This window comes from Mus caroli, chromosome 13, assembly GCF_900094665.2.
Source record: "Mus caroli chromosome 13, CAROLI_EIJ_v1.1, whole genome shotgun sequence".
Taxonomy (NCBI): Eukaryota; Metazoa; Chordata; class Mammalia; order Rodentia; family Muridae; genus Mus; species Mus caroli.
The window spans coordinates 11,051,419-11,073,441 of NC_034582.1; the positions used below are offsets into that span (position 1 = coordinate 11,051,419).

Here is a 22,023-nt window from a genome sequence, read left to right on the forward strand (position 1 = left end):
TGTTAACATTTAGTGGCAATGTAGTCCTCATTATTAGGTCACTCAGGAATACATGTGTGCAGATAACCAAGTTGGGACACTCTACTTTCAGTGTATACGTATGTCAGGTCATCAGAATGACGTAAGTGACAGATATTTTTGTTTGTTTTTAAAGATTTATTTATGTATGTATATGAGTGCCCTATTTTCAAGGATGTCTGATAAACAGAAGAGAGTGTCAGAAGAGGGTATCAGATCATAGAGCCACCTCTCCAGCTTAACAAGCATTATTTAAAAGTTCAGTTTGCTATGTATAAAGTTATATGTAACTTTACATCTTTTTCTTTGTGTAAATCAGTGTTTAAACTCAGTGTCTTTATGCTTGTAAACTAAAAAATGGTATTGTTCAGTCAGAAGGAAGGCCAGAGTTCAGTGGTCAGGAATACTGAAAGAGCTGCCTAGGTTGGTTCTGTCCTGAAAGTGTCATCAGTCTGTAGTTGTATTCACAGAAGTGTCATTAAATAGTTATATAGAGGACCAACCAAAACCAACACATCAGAGCTTCAAACCCTGGGACATGGTGAGTGAAACCAAGTCCTTCACGTGAGTGACCTGATAATTCCCCTAGCTTATTTTGACCATACAAAATATTACTTACAGGAAGTCTGGCTACCTTTCCAATTGCAATAAAACATCTCAGATGCAATGCCAGATAAAATAATCCATTAGGGGCTGGAAAGCTGGTTTAGCTTCTTTGGTCTCCAGAGCAGTGGTTCTCAACCTTCCTAATGCTGTGACTCTTTAGTACAGTTCCTCATTTTATGGTGACCCCAATTGTAAAACTATCTCCTTGATATTTCATAAGTGTAATTTTGCTACTGTTATGAACATAATGTAAATATATAATACATGACCCCAAAGGGCCCCTGGGCCCATAGATTGAGAATCACTGTTGCTGCAGCTCTGAGTTCAGTTTCCAGCATCCACATCAGGTACAGTTGCCAGTATCTCCAGTTACAGAGATCCGGTGCCTTTGGCCTCTAAGATCTGTCACTAATATTCACAAACCCCACCCAGACACAGACATGTGAATAAAGATAAAAATCTTAAAAAACAAAACCATCTAGAATTTATAAACACCAACATATTAAATATCTTTAATGTTAAAAATAAGTATTTATAGACCTTAGGCTGTTGTAGTTTACGTTTTGGCCAATCATTAGTCTAGATGATAAACTTAAGGACCACCCCTGAATTTAAATTAAAGTTTGTCTATAGCTTTTATCACTTTGATAAGCTATTTCTGAATTATAAAATAAAATATTAGACTTACTAATTGAGAGTTACCAATTTTTGCACTATAGAGCTAATTCATTTAATAGTGTCAAACATCAGTCAGTATTTAAACATATTTGACCTGTTTAGTGTGAAGAATGAATGGAATAAACAACTAAGTGGGAAGTGAAGAAAGTAGCCTTTACTTTAAAATAATTAGTTGTAGACATTGGCAATAAAAATAAAGTTGTTTTGTTTAAAAAAACAAAAAGGCCAGACTTGTTGGTACACACTTTTATTCCCAGCACTTGGGAGACAGAGGCGGGCAGATCTGTGTGTTTAAGGCCAACTTTGCCTGCTTGGCATGTTTCAGATCAGCCAGGGCTGTATAGTGAGACCCTGTTTCAAAAACAAAACAAACACACAAACAAACAGCCCAGATTGACACCAGCTAAGCTTGTGCTCATTTCTACAGTTTTAAAAAGTGGTAAGATGGTTCAGAAATGGGACTTTGCTGTTGGGGTTGTTAAATCACAGGTTTACTCTCTCCTGCCAGGAAGGAAAAGCAGGCTCTGGGTCAACCCCATGCACCCCCGCCATGGCTCTGTGTTCCCCTTAAGCTTCCATAGGCAGCCACAAGCAGCACTGGGTCTCCAGCCTGTGAAACAGCAGCACAGGGTCTCCAGCCTGTGATCAGGCTCCTCGCTATGTTGTTGCTATGGATCTCATCATGGAACCTTTATTCTCCACTCTGTATTTGCAAAGGAAGGAACTACAGTTCTTTGTTTATAGAAGCCTAACACCAACTCAATAATGAAACCTCTCTGTGTTTAGCAGCATATTACACATAGGAAGAAATGCACTATTAACCAGGAGGGACAATTTTGATCCTCTCGTGAATTTATTGGACTGCTTTTGATGCCGCTCAGAACTAATACCGTAAACAGCGGATGGCAACTAAGAACAGGCTTCTAGAAGTTTCATGGTGTTTTAGAATTCCTAAGTCAAGGAAAGGCGTTCCTTCAGATTAAGCGAACTCTCATCTCCCCTTTAAAGGGAGGCCAGGTCCCCTCCAGGCCGTAGGCTTGCTCATACTTTGCTTTCCCAGGTCTATGTGTGGCTTGACCTTCTGGAACTTTGAAAGTTGCTTAGCATCACGGGATGCGTGTTCAGCTGGATCACAGCGTTCTTGCAGTCAGCTCTCAGGAGCATCCTCCTAAGGGCAAGGCTGTACTGGTAAACCCCTTAGTGTAGAGAGCTCAGAGACACAAGCAGTGGAGACTCTGAAGGATGCAGGGTGTGCTTGAGGACTCAGTCAAGTTGATAATGCTGTCTGCTCATGTTTGCCATTATCTTTGAAGAAGACAGCTGCTTGTCCCCTGAGCCCACCATCAGAGCTCTGTGCTGCAGTGGAGGTGCCAGTCATTTTAGGGTTGTGTTTCCATTTACCTAAGCTCCCATCATTCTCTGTCTGCTCCTTTCTATCCCAAGGGCCTCATTCAAAGGTAGTTGGAGCTCTGTAAACCAAGCAGTTGGGGACCGAGGTAAGAATTTAGCTTTGGGTTAAGCACAAACCTGCTATGTTTGCATTAGATAGAGTGAGTGCCCAGTGCAATGGTGGTTAATGTAGAACATTAGAAATGCTCAAACAATGGAGATATGTGCCTGCGATGGAAGACACTTTCTCCTTTCTTTTCTTTCACCCCGAGACCTCCTGGTTGATGAAAGGCGGAAGAGAGCTACTCATCACCTTGAGGGGAGGCCGTCACTTGAATTTTTCCAAAGCTTCAAATCCTGCTGTAGCCCTCTCCAGTTTGCCGGCCTGCGGCCTGCCAGTGTGGTTTAAAGGTTGCAGACAAAGCAGGTGCTCTCCCTTGATCCATCTGGGCCCCTCCCTCTGTCATCCGTCATTGTCAATGGGAGATGTATGTGCAGCAGCACAAGGGCAATGTCTGACCGCAAGGGTATTGGCTATGTTCTCAGAGAAGGTATTGTTTGTTCAGCCTCTTTGGAATCACTGCTCTAGGTGTTCCTGAGCCCCTGGCTGGGCATGGCTACAGACTGCAGGGAGAGAGGGGATATTCCGGTATAAAAACTACAGGAGCTATAGTCTCTCAGCCTAGTGTAAGCCTGTTCTGCTTATCAGTATACCCAGTCTCTTCTCTTTTTCATTTCTCCTATTTCTTTGGTCCAAGTACCTTGGGAGATTCTGAAAAAAGGGAGACAAGGACTTGGAATCTACTTCTTTTTATTCAATGACCATCGACAAGTAAATAATGAAAGAAAGGAAAGCTGATAAATGCAACAAATTCATAGTCAGGAAAAAAATGAAATAATGCTCCTTTCAAATCCAGGGAGGTGGTTGCCTGGGAGGAGAGAGTAAAGGACAGGACAGGAGGGTAGGACCCCAGTGCCTGTAGTAGCACACAGAAGCTACTGACTGTACTGGGCTGCCCAAGAACAGTTAGGCCATGCTGCCTGGAGGCTTAAGCATGCGCTCTGTCTGGAGAGAACAGCACTTGTGCAGGTATGGCACACTACCCCAGTGTCTGAACATACATTTGTCTCAGTGTTTCCCAGGAGTGAACTGATAGTGACGAAATTTTAATGGGAGAATATCTGAGTTTTATGAATTCCTCTGCATGGAAATGTCTCCCTTTCTATAAATATTACCGTAATAGTTGTGGGGTTAGAATGATCCAACTACTCTCATTCCAAAATCTGACCTAAGAGCAGCTCCCTTGTTAACAAGGAGGTGTGGATTCAGTGAGGAGTAGCTAGGATGCATTCCTTATCACGGACTGCCTGGGACCTAGGGTTTCCATCTGGACACTGGGCCCCATACCTTCTCTTCCTATAGCATATGGGATAGAGAGTGAGGAGTGATCACATGAGATGACATGAATGATGGCACTGAAGGGTTATTTATTTCTCTGAAGGAGAAGAGGTACTGGCTGGCCAGGGGATCACCATGACTCACATCCATATTATTGAGCTGCAGAGCGTGTTTTAACTCATTCAAAGATAAGTCCATCATTCAGACTCAGCAGTGTGGGGTATCAGACACTCAGACCTGGAACACAGTGTACTTTTCTGGTTAAAATCCCATTTGGCCAGAAATCTGAGGATCCAGTCTTTTCCTTCCTGCCCCTAGCATTCTGGTGCCTTCTCTCCACCCCCCACCCGCCCATCTTTTTGGCTTACTGCAACCTGAGTGCTACTTTTTCTGGGAAAACCTGATATTTGAGTTCAGTTTTATAATTTAATGATAGAGAGTTTCCTTAGTAAACCAAATTTAGAATCCTAGAATGCTTATCTTATATCCAGACCTTGAACATAAAAGGCATTTTATACCCGCAATTGTTCATTTAATGAGCAATTGCAGAGTGCAGGCCGGTTAAGGGATTGAGCTATATGCACTATTATTGCAAGAAGTATTCCGAAATACCAGAAATAGGACGTAAGCTCTGATCAGGGAGACTGCGAGCACAATTACCTTCTTTTCAAATCCTTCTGTGACACTGCGGGAGGAAAAAGGACTTTGAAACTTGAAAGGAAAGAGCTTGCTTTCAACCTCAAAAGCTAGGAGGAAAGGGCTCTGAAATTTGCTCAGAATTCCCAATTCACCATTAGCCTGTTTCTTCCTTTAGCCTCAAGGCATTCTCCGCTTTTTGAAAAGATGTTAAGAAATTCAGTCACAATAGAGAGCCTAGTTTTGAACATGTTTCACTCAGTCCATTGAGGTCTGGGCTCCAGCCTTTGTGTGGGGTGAATTGAGCTGAGCGGCTAGCTGGTTGGAGAGAGGTGAATGAGAAGTCGCTGTGCAGTTGCAAATTCTGGCAAAGAAAAAAAAAAAGCTCAGCCCTTCCTTTATTTTGTAATATGCATTCCTGTACAACCCTGCCAGTGGCAATGTGTGGAGTTCAGTCTGTCCCTAAGTCAATATGGAGTACTTGGTTTATAGCAACTCTTGTTGAGTTTGTCTTGTAATTGAAGCTGCTGTTGACCTTGCTTGGGGACCATTTGTAAAACCGTTTATTTAGCATAAACTGAAATAATAAACCCTCCTTCTCTGGGGCCGATTGTGATAGGGTGACATTAGTTTGATTTAATGATTACCCGCCTGACCCTTCTGCTGGAGAGGGAGGCTTGAATAGGGAGAGTTCACTTCCAAGCACTTGCGAAGAATACTAATGAGCTTGTTAAATTTAGCATGGCTCCAACCACTTTTAATTCCTCTAATGGGAGCCTTGCTGCCTGCAAGAGGGAGAGGGGGAGGGGGAGGGGGAGGGGGAGAGAAGGAGAGGGAGGAGAGGCCAAGGGATACTGAGACTGTTCCTAGAGGGCCGGCCCAGCTAGCGAAGCTAACTAAGTTTCTAGAAAGTAGATAGCCAGAGTCCAGGGACTGAGTTGTAAGTATCATCTGTTTGCTTACTTTACACCCCACCCCACCCCATGCAGCTTTTATAGCTGGTGGGCAAGAGAAGAGTAATGGCATTAAAATGGGTTTTCAACAACAGGGCAAAATGGGTGTTAATGGAGAGAAGAGCTAGCAGGTGTTCTTTGAGCTCCTAAACAGCCAATTTTGCAGTGAATGGAGGTGTCCTTCTTAATGATGACTAGTGGAGTTTTTGTTTCTGCATGGAAAGCTTTGAGTGGAACATGTCTTACATACTAGGTGGAAAGGACCTTGTGTCCCTTGTCCCAGGAGTTTGTGATCAAGTGTGCAGGAGTGTGGGTCCTTTCATAGAGCCAGGGCACTTCCTGATAGCTGCCTTTACACAGTGTTTGCACCCAGGCTGTGTTTGCTCTCTCTGAGTCTCTGACTTTAACTTCTCACTCCCTGGGGGTTGATTTTTGGAGGAGGTTGGAAAATCGGGGGCAGTTTCTAAGAGGGTGATGCAGGGAGCTCTGTCTTTGGGTGTGGGTTCATCCAGGTCTACCTAAACACACACACGTGACAGAAAGAAGGGGTCACCAGCAAGATTGTGGTAGCAGCACTTGAAGTAATTGTTCCCTTCCATTTCTGAGAAAATTGCATGTTTCAGCTTGACCCCCAAGCTTACAGCTTTCCAGCAGGGAAGCTCAAACAGTTGCTTGTGTTTGGCTGTTAAAGCCCATTGGCAGATGCTCTTGGAGCCCTGGGCTGTTTGCTTATGTTCTTGCTTCTGACTTCTGCTTGTTACCATGGTGGACAGTATGTTTCTGTCAATAATTTGGCCTAGTGTAGCCTGTCTGCCCTGATTCTCAAACTTTATTGAACAGCTCGCCTCAGCTGAACGAGATGAGACAGCTTTCGTCTTTTGGCATGCAGAAGTGGTTGCTAAATTTATAAGAGTAGGCAGGAGTATTGCTCGGGAGTTGCGCTTTCCTTGTGTACACAGAGCTCTCAAGTCTCTGAGCTGTTTGTATCTGGGAGCATGTGCATTGTCTAGTTTGCATGTGAATGCCCATCAAAAGCAACTCAACACAGGGAGGTAAATTCATGACGTGTGCGTGTGTGCGTGTGTGTGTGTGTGTGTGTGTGTGTGTGTGTGTGTCTTGGCATTTGGAGGCAGAGGGTTGTTGAGGGAAAAGGTCACAGTGCCAACTGTGTAATAAAAGTTAAGGTTTCCTGATGAAAGTTTCTGTATTAAAAACATTCTTGCTTGCCTTTAACTTTATGAAGTTAAAAATGCCTTCATTTTTTTTTTTCCTGTATCAACTATTGAGCTTGTATGACCTTTCCACACAAGTTGGGATAAGTCTCATTAGCAAACTCATGACCACTATGCTAGGAGGTAAGCCTGTTTTTTTCTGCCTTTCCTACTTTCTCCCTGAAGAGTGAAGGGACCTGACAGGGCTAAGACCATACTAACTGTCCAGTTGGTGATAAAGTTGTATTCACACACTCATCGTTGGAAGACACACCGCCAGAGAACCAGAGTTGATGGAAGGGATGCAATTTTAAGAGAAAAAACGATTTCCTCTGGGAGGATGAAGCCATAGAACCCCACTTTTAAACGTGGATCAGATCAGTCAGACTTGCTTACTCAGGTTCCCCAAAGAATGCTCATTAGGCATCACAGCCCCTCTCTGTTCTATAGAATGTACCTCTTACCACTCTAAGTTAACTTTAGTCTGAAATTTTAAATAAAGGATTTCCTGTGCACAAACGAGTGGAAATTATGACTTGGGCCATTTGAAGGCTGTAGGACATTTTAAAAAAATAAAACGGTTAGTTTCAGTGTTTCTGGCGCTCATCTGTTTCTTTTCATAACTCTGAAGTCCTTACTGCAGCCTGCAACCACACTGCTAATGAAGCTCTGGGGCAGACACATGCCTGTGCATGTGAACACAGAGAAGAAAAATGAAGGCTCTTATTTGGTTATTTTTTGGTAGTTTGTCTTAGAATTACCAGCAGCAATAATTTGAATTACTTTTTCAAAGATCAATGTGAAAATCTGGGATTATTTCAAACTTTGTGGGTTTTAGTTCTTATTTGATAGATTAAACTTGTGATTTACCCTTTACTTATGAGGTATCGGGTGAAAATCTGCACAAAACAATACCAAAATAATATTTCACAGTTGCTTTGTGGTGGTCAGCACATTTATTGTAAAGACTCCAGGATACCTCATCATGTTTTGCAAGGCATTTCGGGTAAAATAATTCATCATTTATTTTTCAAGCTTCATGCACAAATAAGCTGAAACTCTAAAGTTGGTATTGGCATTAGGTAAAATAGTGACTGTAATCTCAGTTTCTAATAATGTATAGTATGCATAGATCTGCTTTCCTCCAGAGCAAACCAGGGGCTATGTGCATGTTAGAAGTTAGCAGTAATCCTGGTTGGGGTCAGTTAGGTAATTACATCTATGTAGGTATGGATTACTTTGAAGCGAAGTTTACATATTGAGATATGTTAGTCTGTCTGGGATGTTCAACAATGATTATAGCCACATAGTTATTTCTTTAAGGATAGAGAATATGAAAGTTTTTCAGTTAGATATTTAGGTAGGACCTGTACAGCTTTGTTTCTGTGAGCTCTTTCTGCCAGAGCAACCACTGCTGGTTAAATGTGGTTTGTTTAGGGTGGACAGCTTACTGCATGTGATTGTACCAGGCAAGTGGGTTCACCTGCTGTGAGTTCAGAGAGCAGTTTGGTTGAAGTGTATGCCTGTGTTCTAGCAAAGGTCACCCAGTCCCATTCACAGAGACCAGTGGTGTAGAGATGGGAAGTTCTTATAAGGTGAGCTCAAGTATTAGGGATCTGTAAAGAAACTGTGCGTGGGGCTTCATTCTTCTGTTTCTTAGATGTTTGAGTCACATCTGAGCATGACAGGGAGCAACATTCCCAGGCCTTTCCTCCTTTATCTACACAGCCAGGCTACACCTGGACCTTCGGTCTCAACCAGCTTTCCTCTTGGTTCCCCGTTTTGGTGTATGGGCAGACACATGAAGTGTATCTTAGGAGGTTCTGTGCTGTCCTTGATTGACACCTTGGCCCTGGTTACTAGGGGGTTCTGAGTTTCATTTCTGGTCTTCTTAAATCTCTTGATGGGTTACAAATTCAATTCGGGGGGTGGGGAACCCAACCCAACTCAACCCAAACCAAACCCTATAACCCACAACATTTCTTGGCTGGCTTTCTAATGTCATCATCTGAGAAACAAAGACGGAGCACTTGTAGAGCCACCCAGAGCCCCACTGGGCAGTTGTACTTTCCAGTTTCCAGGGAAGTCCTATTTCTTTAGCAAGGCAGAAAGAAACTAGGTATCCACATGATCTGAGGTTGATAAAGCTTTCAGCCTGGGGTGGGGCATGCAGGATATTGGTGTATTTTGCAGAGAATACACTGCATTATCTGCCCTGTGCCACTTTTTCCCTCAGGCTTACTCCTGCTTTACACTTCCATGTGTAATATTGGCCACCATTCATAGACAACTTTGTTTTGCAGGTATCCCGCCACAGTTATGAATTTACAAGGTAGTCATGAAGGACAAAAGAGGCTTCTTTCCTACAGAGAGACAGGGAGAACTATATTGATGACTTTTTTATTGCTCCTTAAAGAAGATTCTAAAGTCTTTCATTTTCCTTCTTTCTATAGAGGATGAAAGTCCTGGACAGATCTATCACCGAGAAAGAAGAAACGCAATCACTATGCAGCCTCAGAGTGTGCAGGGTCTCAACAAAATCAGTGAGGAGCCCTCGACGTCTAGTGATGAGAGGGCCTCGCTGATCAAGAAAGAGATCCATGGCTCTCTACCACATCTGGCAGAGCCCTCTCTCCCTTACCGTGGGACTGTGTTTGCCATGGATCCCCGGAATGGTTACATGGAGCCTCACTACCGTAAGTACTTCCTGCCAATTAGCACATTTTCTGAGAGACGTGGGGTGAGGGGTGTGTGTATGGTGTGTGTGTGCATGTGTGAGCGCACCCATACTTACACATGAATATAATGTATGAATTATCAATTCTACATTTATAAAAAGTAAGTTTATTTTTGCATTTTTTTCCTACTTTTGATTCTCATCCATACCTTTTAGAGAGCAACAGTTTCTTGTACTCTAAGCAGTTTTATGTTTTTCAGGGTATGGGGATTCAGGGGGGTGATTTTGTTATGAATCCATATAGATATTTACTGGAGCTTGAACCCAATATGCTTTATCTGTGCAGGGATGCGGTTTGAGAAAATGGGCTTGAGGGTGGGAAACTGTTAAAGTGGGCTACATTAAAGCCTTTGGTGGCAGTTCTTCTCATTTTTAATGATGTGTGTGTGTGTGTGTGTGTGTGTGTGTGTGTGTGTATGTAATAGTTTTGGGTATTCCAATGCTTAACGATTTGTTGAAACAAACTAATTTTAAGAACTCAGTGCTAAATTTGTTACTATGGAAGTTTTTACTGTGAGCCCAACTCTCCTTATGAGCCTGCCAGAGACACTGGAAGTCGCCTTTCTAGTCCCATCTGAATTAAAGAAATTAAGCAGGCCTCTCGGAGTATAAGTCTATGACAGTTCTTTTCAAAGGCATCCTATAAGGTAAATGCATACGGGTTGAGTTTACCTCAGGCCTGTTTCTGGTTTAAGATATAATTTGGCTCTGGAGTAATGAAAGTCATGTTGAGGTGGCAAAGCTGGAAGCTCCTGATTACAGATTTATCACCTTGCCAGGATATAGGCTTGCCATTTAACCTTCCTGCCTCCAGTTCCAGATGACCCATTGAGCTCCAGAGAAAGAGACTGGTTTGTGTTTCCCTTTTCCCACATCGTTCAGAAATTTTAGTGTTTTAAGGCAAAAGGTCATTAACCAGATGACTGATTAGTGAGGACAGCTGATTAGAGCGTGTTATTTTGCTCAAGAAAGTGCCCAGGATAAAAGCTAATTTCATCCCTTCATTAGTTGGCTGCAAGCAAGGGGAAGGCTCACTCACTCATCAGATCAAAGCGTCTCACAGCAACCTTAAGTTCCAGCAACTGCTTCTCTCACCAGAATATGTTGGTGGGAAATATGGGCATGCAATAATTTCTAAGTAGAAAGGACAGTTTTTGTCAGAAGCACGAAAATATGATTGTTTGGATTTTGGGGAGGGGCAGTGGTTGGCTTTTAAAAAGTTAATTGCTTTTCTTGAAAATAAAATTCTCCTTGGTCTCATTATTGAAAAGGTGTCTGTTGAAGCAGAAACAAAGACAGAGGGGTTTGGACAACTATTGTCCCTTCCTCTTACTTCATTTTGTTTTTTCTTGACTTTTAGGAATGAAGATTTAAAATAGTGTTGGTAGGATGTTTTACTCTGGTCACATTTTGAAGTCTTTAGTTGTGTTTTTATTTGTGGTCTCTTTTGAGTATCATTCATGCAGAAACAGTAGGGATTCCTATACAGTCTCCACCTGGGCTTATATATCCTCATGTTAAGTACATTCACTGTGTTGTTTAAGCTGCTCATAAGCTCCTCCCAGTGTTTTGTATTTCTGTGTGAACACAAGGTTTTCCCATCACAGCGATGTTTTGTTTTGTTTTTTCCAGTGCCCACTAATTAGTGAGGTGTTTAATTAGTCCAGACAGCTGATGAGCACTTCTTTCTATTGGCTCATGGTAGTGGAACCGTTAACTTTCTATCCAGTTTGCAGCTTGTTCTCGCGTCCTTTGTTTTAACGGTTTCCCACCCAGGCGTCTCTCCATCCTTTGAGGGACTGGCTTTCCCGTCACTGGACCCCCTGTCCTCACCCAGTGGTCTGTGTGACCCATTTTCTGGTTCACCAAAGTAATGTTAACTAACACTGCCTGGAGATCAAATATTATGGTTTAGACTTATTTATTGCTTTCTAGTTTGAAGATATTGTACTTGTAAGTTGATTATTCTTGTGATTTTCCTACTTTACTGTACAAGTGAATGTAGAAGTAACCTTCCAGTCTTGAGCTGGAGCCCCTTGGCAAGTCAGTGTTGAGTCCCCCACCCCCAAATGTTTTCCCTACCTTGGGGGCATTATGTAGATAGCTATGTGCAGAAAGCCTAGAAAACTGAGCAGACTGGGTTCTGATTACAGGGCTTCACTGATAGCCCTGTGACCTTGACTCAGTCTGTTGACTCTCAATCTTTTTTTTTTTTTTTTTTCTCTCAACTATGTGCAGTGATGTGACTGTCTGTGCCTTAGGGTTCTTCTGCAGTTGAGTCAATGACGTGATGTCTTACTAAACCCCAGCACATGCTCAGTGCCTCCAATTATGAAGGCTTCTGCTCTTCTTTCTGTGCTTCCTTTTGTTTCTCCTCTTCCTCCACCACCATCATCATGCTGCTCCTCCAGCCATGTCATTTCTGAGACAGGGCAGATTTTGTTTTGTCTTGTTTTTCTGACAGACCCAGATACCTCTGCCTATAGACAGAGACCAGAAAATGAGTGGGCTCTAAGCAGGAGGAGCAAAGAGGGTCAGGAACCATGCCTGTGACTTCTCTAAAGGCAGTTGTTCCCATTGAATCCTCCTTTACACTTGCTTTTCTCTTCTTTGTCAGTAAAGACATTGAAAAAGTTTTAGGTTTTCTCTAGAGATTATAACATTCTAAATTTATGTAGCAAGTAAAAATATAGAAAAAATACACAGTATTATTTGTAGATACACAATAATTAAACTATTCTAAGCCAAGCTTATACCAGACAGGGTATGACCTTATTTTTCTAGAACCCTGTTTGGTTATTTAATCTTCTAGTTATACCAAGTATTTTTATTTTTTTAAATGTGTTTATGATCAAATCTGCATACCTCACATGGACTTAATTATCCAGGCAGAGCTAATGACTAATGTGAGCTAAAGGTAATAAATGTCCTAAGAATTTAAAAAATGTATTTGAAAGAGGCATAAACTTTTATCCCACTTCTGTTTCTGTGGGTAAAGCTGTCTCCTGCAGTGCTGTCCAAGACCACGTGCATGGCAGGCCTTTAGAACTCCGTACTCAGTAGCCTCTCTGTAGGCTATTCCGGCCTCTCTCCTGTGCTTGCCAGCTCTTTGAGACAGTTGGATAGAAAAGTCTCCATGATTCCAGTGTAGCTGGCTGTCAGTAATTCCTTCGATTCTCCATGGTTGGAAAATGTAGACTTCTCAAAATGCCTAATTTGTGCTTCTATATATACTAATTTTGTATTTCTAAAGTGTGGGTAGGTTTCCTGTAAGACAAGCAAAAGGGGGGAAAAACCCAAAACATCTTTTTCCCTTCTGAAGGACATATGTAAAATTTTTATTGCATAAGATTTTATTATAATGGGTATGCAGTGCTTCATCCTTAACAAACTATAGTTAGGCGGAATTCAAAGTATTTTAGAGTTTGTGGGTTTGACTTTAAAAATATGAAAAGAAAAGAAAGAAGAAAGCCTAGGGATAGCGGGCACTTCAAACATTCCCAACATGTGTTTGGAATAAAATCCACACGGTGGGGAGGGGTGGGGTGTTCTCTCATGAAGGGTAGCTGTAGATGGGCTGTATATCAGGGCAAGAGAATAGGCATGCAAGTTGCATGGCTCAGACATGATACGGTGCTAACAGCCTCTTGGCCACAGTATCACTCACATGTTATAGTTTGGGATACCTTGAGGGAGGTGCTAGATTTCGGGATCCTATCTGCTTATACCAGAGTCAGGCTAAGAGACTCCATCTCTTGCCCCCAAGGATTGCTGAGCAAAGTTTCTCTCCTGCTGCTCCATCTGTAGCCAGATATTTCAAATCACCATCGCCCGCTGCTTTCATTTAGTGCCGTACATTTATTGTTTTATAAACCTGGGAAGGCAGGTGACATAATAGTTCAAGCATGCCTTCTACCCTGAGTGACACTAACTTTTATTCTCTTCCCTTTTACCAAAACCATGTGTCTCACTGTCTTCCTTCTCACTTCCCAGGGTGTAGTGTTGTAGTTGTCTCTGTAGGGTTCTGTGTGTGTGAAATTTGTTGGAGTCACTGAGCATGTCATAGGTGGTCTCGTTTTTTTCTTTTTTAATGGAGCTGAAAGATTCCTTCTCTTTCAGAAGTTCAGGTCTCCATCATAGTTTTATAGTTGTGCACAGACTGCTTGTTTTTCCTGTACCTCCCCCGCTCCCAAGTAGTAATTCTTCATGGAAAATATGATGCATTCTCGCATGCAAATGCTTTGATTGAAAACACACCACTGGTATTCTCCCTTATGTTATCCAGCTCAAATGACAGAACTATTAGTTGCTAATTAGCAAAACCTGAGGAATTAGCTTAAAGAAAAGAAATGGAATTTTTAATTGGCTTGCATTTATTTTCTGTAGAAAGCTATTGTGCTGAGCCCACTTGTAGTCTTGTGTGCTTAAAAAAAAAATTTTTTTTTTAAAAAGCACATGCAAAGTGGGTTTTTTTCTTACCTGTCCGTCTTTCTGTTAGCTGACTTTCCACAGCCTTAGAAATACATCTTGTGACTGAGGGGGAGAGGATCCGTATTTTACATATTTAATAGGTGCACCTGCTCACATTCCTTCTACTTTGCAGTTGTCATCTTGAGACTGTAGAGATAAAAATGCCTACAAGGCACAAATGAACAGTTTGGTGTTGACCGAACTGCAAAGGTAGTGACAGTTCCCTGAGCACATAGTTCCAGCCTCATCTAGATTGTCTTTGCCTCCTTGGAGAACTGCTGATGAGCCAGGAAGGGTGTTTGCCTTCCCTACCGAATGTTAGATTGTATAAGTAGAGGGGTTGATGCGGGGTCGTTCTCTGGCGGTGCTCTGCTGACTATCTTGCTTCCTAGCTGTGTGGGGAGGGGAGGAGTGAAGCTGACAGAAAGTCTCCAAATCCTTGCATATCTGCTATTTATGAGCTTTAAGACACTGCTTTTCATATCTCTTCTCAAAAGTTCAGTGTTACACTGATTCTTGCTTGCAGGGACCCAGGGTAGAAACAATGACCCATTGCTGTGGAGGCTTACAGCTTCATTCATAGCTACCTTACAAGGTGACTAAAACAAGGTGATGAAAGTGGGGATAAGTCTAGCATTCTGGCTTTGAGCTTTTCCTAAGGAAGGTTGAGAGATGGTGAGTGAGAGGTGGACCTGGTAACTAAGAAAATAACGGTAGCATTTGGAGAAATGCTCTAAATTATGATTATAATTAGCTCTAGCTATAGATTTTGGGAAGATAACTTACTAGAAAGCCACACAGATGAGAAAAAGAAAGAAAAAGAAGCCATGTTTTTTTGAGGAAATCACTTAGCCTATAAGAAGATGGTTAACCCCTCTGACACCTCCAAGTTACATCCCTTCACATCAGTCAGCACTGGCTCCCTTTGGACCTTGGCTCTGGTCCTCTCTGCCTTCTGGTTCTGCTCATGTGCGTGATTCTCCTAGAGCAGCTAGACATGATTCCATCAGGTACTGTCTGCCAAAATGCCTTCCTGTCCTGGACACCGAAGAGCCATGGGAGTCTTCTGTTTAAACACATTGTTATTGCTTTCCCTTTGGTTGTCATTTGACTGAAGCCACATCTCTTTTGGAATAATGTGATCAGGTCAAAGGCTGTGCTTGGCTTTTATGTTCACCAGATTTTTGGGGGGAAGGTTGGGGAGAAGGCCGCTATTCTACCGTAGCAGGGACTATAGTTAGGAACTGTTAAGTTGCTTGACCTCCAGCCTGCCCAACAGAGGTTTCTGTGTGGAAATTGGAAGAGATGTATTTCCTTCTGTTGTTATCTTAGGGTTAGTCATTATGTGCTGTACAGCCCCTTCTGTATAGAGTTATAACGTTGCTGGGATTCCCATGAAAGATGATTTGTAGACCTTTGGAATTAGTTGACAGTTATACACAGAAGGTATATGAAAGCCTTTTTAATACTGTGCAACTAGCACAGGAGAGCAGCCTGTCTTGGTTGACGTGACACTCATGCACGATGGGACTGCTGGGTGTTTTTTCTGAAGCCGAGGGAAGCATAGTGCTGCTTGCCCTTTTCTTCAGTAACCACAGTAATTCTCGATTTTGGTAATAATGTCCCTAGTGATCCTTGTCCGGTGTGTGTGAAGTCGATGTTAATGAGACCTCCCATCACAGCTCAGCTCAGGAGCAGGAATACAGTTTTCTAAAATTGTCACGTGATTTTTTTTTTAAACCCTTCTTAATTTGACACCAACCCAAACGGCCCTCTCCTAGGGTCCTTTCCCTCCAGTCCTTCTGTTTATCTACCTTCTTTCTAACCTTAGATTGAAGCATGAAAACAATGACTCCTGCCCCTTTCCAGCTTCTAATGGAAGCAACATTATCCACGGCCCTCCTCCTTTTTCTTGTATAATTAAAGAATGTTACCTTTGATGTCTCTTGAAAGCCGTGTCTCCCATCCTGCTTTGGCTTTCTTGATCTTGTGTCTATAAATCTGTGCTGAGTCCTCACACTTCTCCATGAAAGGACTCCATTTTCTCTCTTCTGCCTTTTCATAGTTTGGATTAATACAGAGTAACAAAATTCAGTCTTTTATTGCAGTCCTGGTGGCCTGATAACAGTTTAGGTCCTTGTATCATACTTTCTCAGTTATTTGGGCTTTGGTTTGGTCTCCAGTAAATAAGATCTTTTCCACTTTCCTAGAGCCATCCTGTCTTTTGGGGGACTGAAATTTTCCACTGGCCTCTATTTCGGATTAATGTTTTCATCCTAGAACAAAGAGAAGAAAATTTTTTTCTTATTGATGGATTTGACTGTCCAGCCTTTTGACTGTGTGAGTCATTTGTTAAGTGAGCATGTACTTATTGAATGGCCCAAGTGCTGCAAAACACTGAGCAAAAAGAGCAGTCCCCTGATTCTGTGGATCATGGAGACCAGCAGACAAAGTCACTGAGAAGGACTTGAGGGAAAGACAAGTGTGGTGTCCTTCAGGAGTATGTGAGACACATAGCTCCTCTGGACATTGTTTTGTCAACATCTCTCTGTCCTTGTCTCTCCCACGATGAAGCCACCTTCTGCCCACAAAGGTTTCTTTAGCTCCCTCTGGGTATCAGTCCTCAGCCCAGAAAACTTTCTGAAGGAGGTAAAAGCCATGCAATACTAAGGCAAAGACAGGAGGAAAGACAAATCTAGATCAAGGGACATTCTCACTGGCTAGGAGGCCACAGAAAGCCTGCTATCCAAGGGGGAGCTAAAGAAATCTTTTGGGCAGAGAGTGGATTCACCATGGGAGAGACAAGAGTAGAGAGATGTTGACAAACCAATGTCTTGAGGAGCTGTCTGCTCAGCATCAAATCTAGGCTGATCCCAAAGACTCTCGATACATGGCTTTTGTGAATTAACAAACCTCTGGGTAACTTAGATATTGCAAATCGGGAGTTTCTCTGCCTTAGAGACTTGCATTTACCCTGCTTTGAGGATTTGCCTAGTCCCCCAATCCCACAGTTTACCTTCTGGGACTTGCCTGGCTGACTGCTCACTCCCACTTCTGGCAGCATTTTATATTTTCATATGAAGACAACATAGTGGCACTTTCCCTTGTCCTCCAACTGTTGCTCTTAAATGTACTAGGTAACCCCAATAATCACAGTGTATTGAACCCAAATTACAAGTCCCAAACATGGGAAATCATGTGCTCACTTTTCTGTATGAAGACAGTTTTTACCTTCAAAATCTCATTTTCACAACGAGAAAACTCAAAACATTGTGTTTGTTTTACTGTGAAGCTCCGGAGTTAGCATAGGACAGTCAAGCCCGAAAAACTGTAGGGAGGACCTTTGTTCAGCTGGAGATGGTGCCAGCAATGACTGGGAGATGAAGCTGGGGATTTGGTAGCCAAAATGTCAGAGAAAAGAAGAACAAAGACTCACATTAGTGGAAAGAGCCTTCAGTCCCCCTGGCCTAAAATATTCTGATGGGAGATGCTGGAACCCTGGAGGAGGAGACACTGGCCTCCCTGTGGGGGTCTTGGTTCTAATCAGCAGACATTGTACTGGTCAGTGGGAGCCCACTCTAGGGAGCGGGTGTTTACCTTGTCCACTGGGGGGACCCAAATCTACATGCTGATTGCACTCTGACTGGAGGGTGGAATTGAAGGAGGAGCCTGTTTCCTAGGAAATATAAAGAGAAGCAGAGAAGTGTACATAGGGGTGCAGAGAAACAAACAGCCCCTCTTCTTTTGACTTGCCTTCTTGGGCTAATTCTACTTTCAAATTGGGCAGGATTTCAGGCTCCTCTCCTTGTTTCTGTTTCTCCCCTTTGTTAAGAATGCTCTCCCCCACCCTCCACCCCACTCCCATCTTCCAGTTCTCAGGGCCTAGAAGGGAAGTACATAATATGGTAGTTTTCTTGTGGCCTGATTTCCTACCAGAAGGACTGTGATCCCTTCCCACTCAGAATCTCTTTTTCCCCTCCACACTACTAAAATTCCTTTAGCCACAAAGGCTTCTTTCCAGGCCCCCATGTGTTAGAACTTCCTTTGGTCTCTAGGCCTTTGCAAATGTTCCTTTCTCTCTAGACTACTCTTCTAACCTTCTTGCCACAAGACTGTTATATTGTCATTTCCTCCAGAAGACCTTCTGGACTATGTGGATTGATCATTTCAACCCTGTACAAAGCCTACTTATCTAATATGCAGCCCCTCCCCCCACCCCTTCCCCAAAGACATCTAGGGGATGATTTTTATTTATTTATTTTTTTATATTTTATTTTTTGGATTTTTGAGACAGAGGTTTCTCTGTGTAGCCCTGGCTGTCCTGGAACTCAGTCTGTAGACCAGGCTGGCCTCGAACTCAGAAATCCACCTGCCTCTGCCTCCCAAGTGCTGGGATTAAAGGTGTGCGCCACCATACCCGGCGGGGATGAATTTTTATATAGCCCAATTTGTCATTGATATTTTGATAGCATTATGTATCTATTACATTACTGTAAATTGACTACCTAGAGACAAAGCAGTTTGAAACACCTTTCTCAGATTCCTGTCTAGGACCCAGTACCCCTAGTTGACTACACTGACACGACCTGTGCAAGCATATAGCACTTGAAATTTTTCCTCATTTCAAAAACTAAGTTCTTTGAGAGTCTGCTGTGACTGAGACACTGTCCAGGATGGGGACACTGTGACAGTATTTGCCATATCATGTCCTTCTCTCAAAGCTGCTGAGAGGAGACACATACCGAATACCAGAGACCTCAAGAAGGAACAACAGATGGCCCCCTGTGGATGGTGCAGCTGGAGATGTGTGATGGGCGCTGTTGCTGTTGTTGCTGCTGCTGTGAATTTGTGTGTGTGTGTGTGTGGGTGGGTGGGTGTGGGAGTGTGGGTGTGGGGGGCACCTTGCTCAGGAACCAGAAGCCACAAAGTTGAAGTGATAGTCTAAGAAGGGACGAGTGTGGTCCTGGCCATGAAGAGGGATGGTCTGGGGAGACAAGTGGGAGGTTCGGTTGATCTGGCAAGGGGTGGGTAGAATGTAAAAAGAGTCCATACCTAGCAGGCTGATGTAGCTGCCCACCTAGGAGGCTCCCTCCTCAGACACTGTGGCCCAGACGTGGAGCCCCCTCCCCAAAAAACATTTTATAACATAGCCTCTACCCTTGAACTTCTAAATTTACGTATTTCATGAGATGTTGTCAAGACTTCTCTTTTGATAGATGAGGATATCAAAGCCCATGGGAGCTGAAAAAGTTGCCTGTTTCATAAGATTGACAAAAGGCTAAACTGAGGTGTGAACCCAGTTTTACTTAAAATCTGAGGTTCTTCACTTGTGATTAATAACTGACAATTTCAAAGATGGTCCAAATCTATGCAAGGGCCAGTTCTGATGGGCAGTGTGTCAGACTGACTAACTAGTGGAGACTTAGAAACTTTGTGTGTCTTAAGACCCTAGTATGGAGTAATGACAGTGGCTATATGTAGACTTGGGGTGCAGGTGTTTTTGGGGTGTTGTCTAGGATGAAGAAGCTTGTGGTTCTTTTTGTTATTTGGCTCCATCCTCGTGTTTGGGTGGCCGGTTCTGGTCATTCTTCCCCTCCCCACCACCACCACCACCAAAATGTTTTAATTTATGTTTTGATGTGTGTATATATGTGAGTTCACGCATGCAAATGTGGTAGCTGTGGAATCCAGAGAAGTAATCACCGTCTCTGGACTGAAGTTACAGGCATGGCGTGGGGCACCAAACTCCAGTCCTCTGCAGGAGACGTGTGACTTCTCTGCAGCTGAGTCATCTCTTCATCCCTAATTTTGGTCACTTTTACCTTTGTGTTCAGGTGGGTCTGATGTGGAGGATCATGAGGAACTTCTAGGTAATTAACACTTTCTCAAAGAAAGTGAGGTTACATATAACTTAATTATAGGAAGGCTCCGGGTTCTCTTCGTGCTCCATTAGCTATCACAGTAGGAGCCTGTGTGAAATACTTACTTGGCTAATCGTTGTTCTGAGGGCCTCACTAAACAACTTTTGTTTGCTTGCTTGTTTGTTTGTATAGAAACTCAGTTTATCTTGAAGAAATTGAGGGTCAGGTGGACCACCTGAAGCTGAGCTCCAGGCCTAGGGTTTGGGATGAAGGAGGGAGGTCCTGGGTGCATGGCTTTTCTACTTTGTTCCCCCAATTGTGCTCTTTTACTGATTTCTCTTGGTGGTACAGTAGTAGTACTGGGAACACGGGGCCTCTCTTTGGACCAAAGATTTCTTATTATTTGAACTCCAGTTCTAAAGAACAGTGACTATGTGTTAGGAACTTTGCTATATCAACAAATGGCACAATAACTGGTGTTCTTTATACATTTTTCTGTACATAGAACCACCAGTAACATCAAGGTCACTCAGTGATGCTTAATCTGTCCTTCTCAGTGGCTTTTCACAGGGCAGCAACCTTTCCCTGCATCAGCAGGGGAGGAAATGTAAGGGACAATGTACCAACTTTAGCTAAATACTTGGGGTTTTTATTTGGAGGGGTGCAAAGTAGGAGATGCCTAAATGTCCAGTGGTCTCACTAAGATGGACAGGACACTTCATTTGTTTCTTGACTTTGGCATCTCAGATAAATGATTGAGGGACCAGAAGGGTAATTTATGAGAAAAGATGAAAAAGACAATGTGGATGACAAAGCTTGTATAGGCTGAAGCCAGACATGGCAACTCCCAACCACTCACTGGAGAAAGACACTGAGTGGAAAAAATTGTGGCGCCAACTGAGGAAGCCTCTGGCATCTTCTGCTTATTCAGAGACCTGCAGCTAGGGCTGCTGTTTGCATTAAAGGCATCCCTGAGCCGTTAGTCTCCATCTGTCTAAAGTTGCATTCCGGGAGACTTACAGAGCTAGATTTGGGTCTGTGTAATCCAGATACATGTCATAACAATGCTGCTCCTGTGTCTGCAAAGTAAGGACAGTGAACGGCGTCGAGACTTCAGAGCGACTGTGAGCCCCTGAGAAACCTCTAACTACAGAAGTCTCAAAATTATGAAAAAATGATTACAAGCTTTTAAGAGAAAGCAGAGGGATGGATGCCTTAGATATGTTTCTGCCTCCCTCCCCCCATTAATTGATCTCTACATCCAGCTCTTGGTTTTATATTTGCGGGAGAGAAAGTATGAAACAACACACGAAAACAATGAAGTCACATATCGACAGGTTTGAACTGGTGAGATGAAAGGCTCAGGTCTGATGAGGGTGATTTCTGATTCCAAGGGGGATTTTTACAACTTCGCTTTGGCTCCATGGCAAATTAAATCCAGTATGAAATTTCTCCTAATTAACATTTCCCTCCAAATATCAAATTTATGGACTCTAAGAAATTCACGTAGCACACATGCCAGGGCCCGCTTTCTTTCTGCTTGATCTGTTCCAGCTGTTATTAGCTTTCGTGTCTGACGATCATTAATTTATGAGGAGTTCTGAATGCAATCTGAAATGTTCCCCTGAATTTTAGACGTTTGACGGCAGACTTTGCGTGAGTTCATCTTGATCCTTGCTAGTATTTCAGTGTGCTGGCTCTTTGCTCCACAGTGACCCTGCAGGGCCTTCCTATGGTGGCATGAACAGTGTGTAGCTATTCTTTATCACTGCTAATTCCTTCTATCCCTTACCAGGTTAGTCAAACCTCTACATCCTTTGGATGCCTGGTTGGCACATAGTACATGTCCCTAACATCCAATAAGGACAGAAGTGATTAGTTTTTGTTCTCTTCCTTCCTTCCTTCCTTCCTTCCTTCCTTCCTTCCTTCCTTCCTTCCTTCCTTCCTTCCTTCCTTCTGTTCCTAGCTTCTGATTATCCATAGTACAATTTTATTTCTTGGTTTTGTTTTTTCACCAAAGCTGTTAACAATGTATTTTTTTTTCTATACCTTTGTATGTCTTATA

The 22,023-nt window shown here is 42.8% G+C and overlaps 1 protein-coding gene across 1 annotated transcript in view; it reads left to right on the forward strand.

The window, feature by feature from the left end:
* Gli3 (GLI family zinc finger 3) overlaps nucleotides 1–22,023 on the forward strand; it is a 268,239-nt gene that overhangs the window by 73,164 nt on the left and 173,052 nt on the right. Inside the window, exon 3 of the mRNA XM_021180371.2 lies at nucleotides 9,344–9,586. Within this exon, the coding sequence (XP_021036030.1) occupies nucleotides 9,344–9,586 (243 nt within the window). The remainder of the gene's footprint in view (nucleotides 1–9,343; nucleotides 9,587–22,023) is intronic.